The sequence below is a fragment of the Zea mays genome, chromosome 7 (assembly GCF_902167145.1).
Source record: "Zea mays cultivar B73 chromosome 7, Zm-B73-REFERENCE-NAM-5.0, whole genome shotgun sequence".
NCBI classification, from domain to species: Eukaryota; Viridiplantae; Streptophyta; class Magnoliopsida; order Poales; family Poaceae; genus Zea; species Zea mays.
Genome location: NC_050102.1, coordinates 161,527,034 through 161,535,030, shown reverse-complemented (window position 1 = coordinate 161,535,030; position 7,997 = coordinate 161,527,034). Strand labels below are relative to the sequence as shown.

The 7,997-nt window shown below is 50.5% G+C and overlaps 2 protein-coding genes across 2 annotated transcripts; both read right to left on the bottom strand.

The window, feature by feature from the left end:
- Positions 1-236: 236 nt before the first annotated feature.
- Positions 237-1,302, bottom strand: LOC103634310 (uncharacterized). The gene is made up of 3 exons (XM_008655866.2): positions 1,254-1,302; positions 578-1,159; positions 237-484 (listed from the first exon to the last, which is right to left on the bottom strand). Exons 2-3 carry the CDS (start codon positions 1,119-1,121, stop codon positions 237-239), a joined length of 792 nt encoding a protein of 263 aa, XP_008654088.1. The 5' UTR covers positions 1,122-1,159; positions 1,254-1,302.
- A 1,179-nt stretch (positions 1,303-2,481) lies between these two features.
- On the bottom strand, positions 2,482-4,529 carry LOC103633218 (glycine-rich cell wall structural protein 1). Its single transcript, XM_008654911.4, has one exon. It carries the CDS (start codon positions 4,102-4,104, stop codon positions 2,779-2,781), a length of 1,326 nt encoding a protein of 441 aa, XP_008653133.1. The 5' UTR covers positions 4,105-4,529; the 3' UTR covers positions 2,482-2,778.
- Between the last annotated feature and the right edge of the window lie 3,468 nt (positions 4,530-7,997).

Sequence of the window (7,997 nt, the reverse complement as noted above, 5' to 3'; positions counted from 1 at the left end):
TTATATATATATTATGTATATAACTATATATACGTATATAACTACTATAGATGACTATATGAGTCACAGTAAGTATAAAAAGAAGGCCAGTAGACATATCTGATTCCTAGCTTAGCTTACTCTTGCATGTTTCTAGCTCCTGCAAGGCTGCAACACATTTTGACAGCTAGTAGTTAGTAAATTAGTCAATAGACAGCTAGCTGTTCATAAAAAAATAGAAAACACTAAATTGTGACTTATCTGGATGATTTCATTATGCTTCTCCTCTTCCTATCTGACCAAGCATCGGTCATAATAGAGCACCCATTTTTCATCTTCTCGGCTTCACGTTCCTGCAGCAAACACTTGGTTCTTTCATATTCTTCTTCCAGCAAACTACCTCGAAAGGCATCTTGAGTTGGAGGTGTAAGTCCTGGTCCAAATTGTCCAATTGCTTCACACATTTGCTTGAACTCATCATTGTCACATGCATTGAAAGGTATTCCTGCCAATGATTAAAAAATGAAGTCTAATTTTAAAATGTGTTCAGTTCATGAATTTTAAAATGTGAAAACAACATCGTATACTAGCAATTTACCATGATTATAGGCCCATCTTGCAATAAACTTGTGCACCTCATGCTCTCTTTCTTTCCATAATTCCTTGTTCAGCTGCTGTTGTTTGAATGAATCAGCCTTGGTAGGATCAATAGCACGTGTCCATTTGTCAATTGGCCCTAATTTGTGAGGCTGTGAGCTTCCAACACAAGTGACTTCTTCTGACTCCTCTCCAACCCTAGATACATTCACTTCCTCTCTAAGTTCTAGCTCACGAATAGTCTTCTCCTCCCTCTTCCTTTTTGCAGCCACTATTGCTTTCTTGCACTTCTCTTTAGCCTCTAGAGCCTGCGGTGTTGCAGACGTGCATTTCTTCACATTCTTTCCAACATGGGCAAGATGCTCCTTCAACCTATAAATCCCTCCCCTCATCTCCTTGTCACAGAACTTACACTTCACCTTGTCTTTGTTGTTAGCATCAACAAGAACACCATATTCCCATCCAACATCATCTGAATTTCTTTTTAGGAGATTCGCTCTAGCTGCTTCAGTTTCAGAAGGTGCAGCTGCAGTTTCTGATGACATCCTTAAACCTTAATCCTTTGATTTCTTTCACTTGTACACTGCACAGGGGAGGAAAGCAGTTTCAGCAGGGGAGGAAAGCAGGGGAGGGGGATGAGCAGGGAGGGGAGCAGCCGACGGGGGAGGAGAACTCACCGGCGGGGGAGCAGGGAGGGGAGCAGCCGGCGGGGGAGCAGCAGGAGGGGATGAGCGCCGGCGGGGGAGCAATTTCCGTGACCGTGTGGGAGGGAGACCGAGCGGCTGCACAACGCGCGCTAATACTCCCGCGCGCTAAAACTCCCCGCGCGCGCGCTAAAAATTGCCGCGCGCTCGCCTGCGTGCCCGCCTGCGCGCCCGCCTAGGCGCCTGCGCGCCACCAACTCGCCGCCTAGGCGTGGCTGAGCGCCGCCTAGTCGCCGCGGCCGCCTAGACGCCGCACAGGACCCTAGGCTACGCGGAAGCCTATCGACTAGCGCCTAGGCGCGCCTAATCGCCGCCTAGTCGGCGCCTAGCCGAACACTGTATATGCCTAAACTGAATATACTGCACAAGCACAATGCCTAAACATGTTACTCCGTATTAGGAAACTGAATATACTGTAAAGATGCTTAAACATGTCGCCTGGAAGAACTAAGAAGAGGCCTGTCAAGATTCAGATCGATCTACGGCTGCAGTGAAGACCAGTGCGCCGAAGGCACGAGCACAATATTGCTGCGATCACAGCGTCAATGGCACAAGATCAGTGCACAGCTGCCGTCTGACGTCCGTCTCTACGGGTCTGTACGTGGCGCCGACGTTGTCCCCCGGTTTGCTTCGTGAGCAGGAAACTGTTTAATTACCGCCGACGAGTGTGGTCCGCGACCGGGCGATACGATCCCCATTCTTCCCAAGCATTTACGACCGCTACCGGCACAGCCGCTGCATGGACCATGCAGCATGGGACCCTGATCGCTCGGTCGGTTGCCTTCCTATCCTGTTTGGCTGTGCCGCCGTGCATGTCCATGTGCACGGAGTCACTCGATCTGACCAGTTGACGCGCACCATTACTCTGAAGCCCTCCAATGCAATCAAGCCACTTCCCGAACCGTCGTGTTGGTGCGTTTGGTTGAATGTACAAAGAGAGATGGAATGAGGCGGTCACGTTTTTCATAGTGTTTAGTTGAGAGTCAAGCGGGGACGAGGTGAACACCGGAATGATTTTTGAGGGCGGCATGATCTCAAAAAATCGAGAGGACGGTGGTGTCCCCGACTCATCCTACTTTGACATCAAACCAAACACACCATTAAATACTCCAGAGGAATTGCAGAGAGATTCATCAGGAAATTGCAGGGAAGGAGGAAGGAAACGCAGAAAGGCCATAGTGCACACAGTGGGAGACCCTTCGAACGCGAAGCTCAAACAAGCTGCCTGGAAGCCAGGAATTACATGGAAAAAAAATCACTAGAACTGTATTAATATACTACTAACCATTAGACTCTTTTTTCCCAAGAGTATATAAGATTTATTGCAAACACTTGCACCAATAATAATGAGCAAAGACTACACAGCAACCAAAAACAGGAGGAGTGAAATTAACCATAATTTAACCACGTCATAGAGTAATTCATAGCTACTCCAGCGCCGAACATACACATGCTTGCATGGATGCGTTCTTCTTTAAACTGGACATGGACGGATGAATCAACGCCCGCGGTTTCCAGCAACAGCACCCGCACCAGCGCCGCCACCTGCGCCTGCGCCTGCCCCCGCGCCCAACCCGACTCCGACGCCAACGCCAATGCCGATGCCGAGGCCGCCCCCGCCCCCTCCACCGAGACCAACGCCATGTCCAAGGCCGCCGCCGCCTCCACCGCCCATACCTCCGCCGCCACCACCACCAAGGCCGCCTCCTCCTCCAACGCCACCGCCTGCCCCGCCACCGAATCCTCCTCCTGAACCACCACCTAGTCCGCCTCCACCACCACCGCCCATGCCACCGCCGCCGCCACCAAGCCCCCCGCCTCCTCCTGCCCCACCTCCTATACCACCGCCGGCTCCAAAGCCTCCGCCCTTACCTCCTCCAAAACCTCCGCCTCCACCGCCACCAAGCCCACCACCTCCGCCTGCCCCACCTCCCATACCACCGCCGGCCCCAAAGCCTCCACCCTTGCCTCCTCCAAGCCCTCCACCGCCACCAAGCCCACCACCGCTACCAAGTCCGCCACCTCCGCCTGCGCCACCTCCCATACCACCGCCGGCCCCAAAGCCTCCACCCTTGCCTCCTCCAAGCCCTCCACCTCCACCGCCACCAAGGCCACCACCTCCGCCGGCTCCACCACCTACGCCGCCACCCGCTCCGAAGCCTCCTCCCGCGCCTCCTCCGAGGCCACCGCCGCCGCCACCACCCATTCCACCGCCGCCTCCACCACCTAGTCCACTGCCACCACCAGCTCCGCTTCCGATGCCATCGCCAGCACCAAAGCCGCCACCTTTGCCTCCACCACCTCCGAGTCCACCGCCTCCGCCGCCTCCAAATCCACCACCGCCTCCACCACCAAGTCCGCCTCCTGCACCACCTCCTCCTCCGACGCCACCACCAAAACCTCCTCCAGCACCAGCGCCACCTCCACCACCAAGGCCACCACCTCCTCCACCGCCGCCTCCAAGTCCGCCACCACCTCCAAGGCCACCACCTCCTCCACCGCCAAGCCCGCCGCCACCTCCAAGTCCGCCACCTCCACCACCTCCAAGGCCACCGCCTCCACCGCCTCCAAGTCCGCCACCACCTCTGCGGCAGCGACCGAAGCGACAGTCACGACCAAACGGTCCACGTCCGAAGTCCGGACCGCGTCGGTAGCCACCTCTCGGGCCACGATCAAAGCCCGGACCACGACCGAAACCTCCAGGGCCATACCTCGAGTCGTCGTAGTCATCGTCGAAGCGAGCACAAACAGAGCACGTCAAGCAGAGGAAGGCTACGAGGAGGAGATGAGGGAGAGCGCGGGTAGGCTTCTTGGCCACCGCCATGATGGGAACAGTGGCAATAGCTAGCTAGCTATCTGGATTAGCTAGACACTGATCGGTGGATGTGTTTCCGATTTGAAGCGGAGAGCTCGTATGCTTATATAGGGAAGGGAGTGGAAGACTGAACCGTGAGGCGACGAAGTGAAGGCTACTGGCCTACTGCTACGTCAACACTCAATGTTGACTATCAACTTGCTTGTGAGTTGCCGCGTTTTGGACAGGTGGGGAGACAATGAGAGCGTTGAAGTGTTGAATGCATGGTGCTCTACTGCTCTCGCCTCTCGGTTTATGATTGTTTGAAAGATTGCCCGTCAATTTTTCTTGCCCACAGTATCGCAGGAGTGGTAGCTTTAGCACAGTAGAGAGACAGAATTGTGCGTGCTTAGGCTATCTATCTCACCCTTTATTTCAAACTTCGTTCTGCAAACAGCATCTTCTACATTTTTACGTCTCATGTTTTACACTACCGGACAGTCTTAGTGTTGTCAAATTTTCTTCTCCATTCAGTCATTAGACTACCTTCCGATGCTTGGCAAGTTGTCATAGGAGTAGAATGCATGGCAACCTTTTCTGTCGCAGGGTTGTTCAGAATTCTCAATCCGGTACCACTGGAAGTACTTGACACTGCAGCATATACTACCAATACATTTTGCGGCTAGCAGATCAAAGCTCTCCGGTTAGTGTTCTGCACCATAATAATAATGTCCAAGCGTTGCGTAGCCTGCTCTGTCTCTCGCTGTGTGCTGTACTGGTGTGCCGTGTGTACGCGCGCGCGTGCGCGTGTACGGGCGCACGCTCACCATATGCATTTGCAATCTATAAAAATAAAACACAGTAGAAACCGATACGGATTAAAGTTAAGTGTATCATCAGCTAATAGCCATAGAAGTCACTACCGGAATCTGACTCTTTGCCGAGTGCTCGACGCTTTACTGAGAGCCGGTCATTCGGCAAAAAAATCTTTGTCGGTTGCCGCACTCGGCAAAGAAGTCTTTACCGAGTGCCGCACTTGGTAAAGTCATTTTCTCGGTAACGACCGCGTTTAACGAGAGCAGGACACTCGACACTGGAAGACACTCGGCAAAGACAACTTTGCTGTCGCCAAACACTCGGCGAACGGCGGCACTCGACAAAGTGCCGTCAGCAGTCGTCTATTGCTGACGGTCGTTATATTTGCCGAGCGCCGGGATTTAACACTCGGCAAAGAAGCTACTTTGCCCTGCGTCTAGCACTCGACAAAATATATGTTTTGCCGAGTGCCATCCTTAGACACTCGGCAAAGTTTATTTTTCTTTTTTCTTCCCAACCAAACTTTTACTGCGATGTTCCTACACTATGTACGCTTACATGTTTTATTTTGGTACAATTATAAGTGTTTGCTATAACTATTAGATTCAGTACATTTAATTGAAGTTATTCGGATAATTCAAATTTAAACTACAAGTCACTCGAAAAATGGAAATCCATGAATGAAAAAATGATATCCATGTTAGGTAACACAAGTTACGACCGATTTTTGGAGCAGACCAAAATTTTCGAGCACCATGCTCACTAACATGACCGTGAACTTGCCATCAAGTTGTTTAAAAAATATATAAAACAAAAACAAAGTCAGAAAATCATGAAACTTGTCCACATGTCATGATATCATATATAGAGACTGTGATAAAATTTTGAGAATGTTTCGAGAAAGTTGTGATGCACTATCTGTAGAAACCTAGCCGATCTACACTAAGTTACAAGGTTTCATGTGTAGCTCGTATAGGTTTCTACACATAGTGCGTGCCAACTTTCTCGAAATATTCTCAAATTTTTATCATAGACTACATATGATTGAAAGGGAAATGTGCCCTTAGCCATTTCTAATATATTTTGGTGATTAAGTGTCCAACACATATTGAGTGAGTTATTATATGCCAAATGATGAATGAAGTGCAAATCAACAAGAAGGTATGTTTCTAGACTTAGTACATTTGTTTTTGGGTACTAATGAAGTTACCTAAGTGCTAGAAACAGGAAAAGAAAATGATTGGAAAAGAGGGTCTGTGTGCAGCCAAGACTCAGCTCGGCTTGGCACACCGGACTGTCCGGTGGTGCACCGGACAGTGTCCGGTGCGTCAGGCTGGCTTCCGGCGAACTGGCCGTTCTCGGGAGTTTTTGGCGGCGTACGGCTATAATTCACCGGACTGTTCGGTGGTGCACCGGACTGTCCGGTGAGCCAACGGGCGCCAGAGCAACGGTCGGTCGCGCAATCCGCGCGCGACGCGTGGCCCGCGCCAACGGTAGGCTGGGGGCACCGGACTGTCCGGTGTGCACCGGACAGTGTCCGGTGCGCCAACCAGCGCGAAGTTGCAACGGTCGGCTGCGCCAGGAATGGAAGGAAATCGCGCACCGGACATGAATAGTGGCTGTCCGATGGCACACCGGACTGTCCGGTGCGCCACCCGAAAGAAGGCAAGATTAGCCTTCCAAGAATGCCTCCAACGGCTCCTAGCTGCCTTGGGGCTATAAAAGGGACCCCTAGGCGCATGGAGGAGTAACACAAGCATTCTTTGATCATTCCAAAGCACCAAGACTCCATTCTCGCGCATTCGATTCTTTGAGATAGTGACTTGAGCTCCAATTGAGTAGAGAACTCTTTGAGTTGTGTTTTGAGCTCAAGTTGTGGCTTGTGTGCGTGATTGTGCTCTGGTTTTGAGTCTTGTGTGTGTTGCTCTTCCCTCCCTTACTTTCGTGCTTCTTTGTGATCATCAATTGTAAGGGCGAGAGGCTCCAAGTTGTGGAGATTCCTGGCAAACGGGAGAAAGTATAAGAAAGGAAAACACCGTGGTATTCAAGTTGATCATTGGATCACTTGAAAGGGGTTGAGTGTAACCCTCGTCCATTGGGACGCCACAACGTGGAAGTAGGCAAGTGTTATACTTGGCCGAACCACGGGATAACTCGCGTGTCTCTTGTGATTGCTTTTCTGTGTGATTATTGTGTCTCGCAAGTACTCGCTCTATAGCCACTTGGTTTTATCATTCTAACACTTAACCAAGTTTTGTGGCTATTAGTTGTTGAATTTTACAGGATCACCTATTCACCCTCCCTCTAGGTGCTCTCAATTGGTATCAGAGCCGTTCTCTTCACGAAAGGGACTAATCGCCCGAATGGGATGGATCCTAAGGGAAAGGGGATGGTGGTCAACGACAAGGAGAAGGAGTCCTTCCTCAACGAGCCAAGGGACGACAAGCCCACTGACTCTGGCTCAAGTCATAAGAAGAAGGACGGGAAGAAGAAGAGGCACATCAAGAAGATAGTCTACTACGACAGTGATGAATCATCTTCTTCCCCAAGAGACGATGACTACGACGAGAAAAAGAAACTGGTTGACTCAAACTTTTCATTTGATTATTCTCGTATTCCGTATAATTCCAATGCCCATATACTTTCTATTCCTCTTGGTAAACCTCCACATTTTGATGGAGAGGACTACACGTTTTGGAGTCACAAAATGTGTAGCCACTTTTTCTCTCTTCATCCTAGTATTTGGGAGGTAGTTGAGAACGGAATGCATTTTGATAGTACTGACAACCCCGTTTTCATTAATGAGCAAATCCATAAAAATGCACAAGCTACCACTGTTTTGCTAGCATCCTTGTGCAGGGACGAGTACAATAAGGTGAGTGGCTTGGACAACGCCAAGCAAATATGGGACACCCTCAAGATTTTCATGAGGGGAACGACGCCACAATGATCACCAAGATGGAGTTGGTGGAAGGCGAGCTGGGAAGGTTCGCAATGATCAGGGGAGAAGAGCCAACACAAACGTACAACAGGCTCAAGACCCTGGTCAACAAGATCAGGAGCTATGGAAGCACGAGATGGACATACCACAATGTCGTCCGACTTAT

Bases quoted from the DNA above. Each gene is read 5' to 3' on its own strand.
- LOC103633218 (XM_008654911.4), bottom strand. From the start codon at position 4,104: ATGGCGGTGGCCAAGAAGCCTACCCGCGCTCTCCCTCATCTCCTCCTC.
- LOC103634310 (XM_008655866.2), bottom strand. From the start codon at position 1,121: ATGTCATCAGAAACTGCAGCTGCACCTTCTGAAACTGAAGCAGCTAGA. The intron at 485-577 runs GTAAATTGCTAG...AATCATTGGCAG, and splicing joins AAGATGGGCCTATAATCATG to GAATACCTTTCAATGCATGT.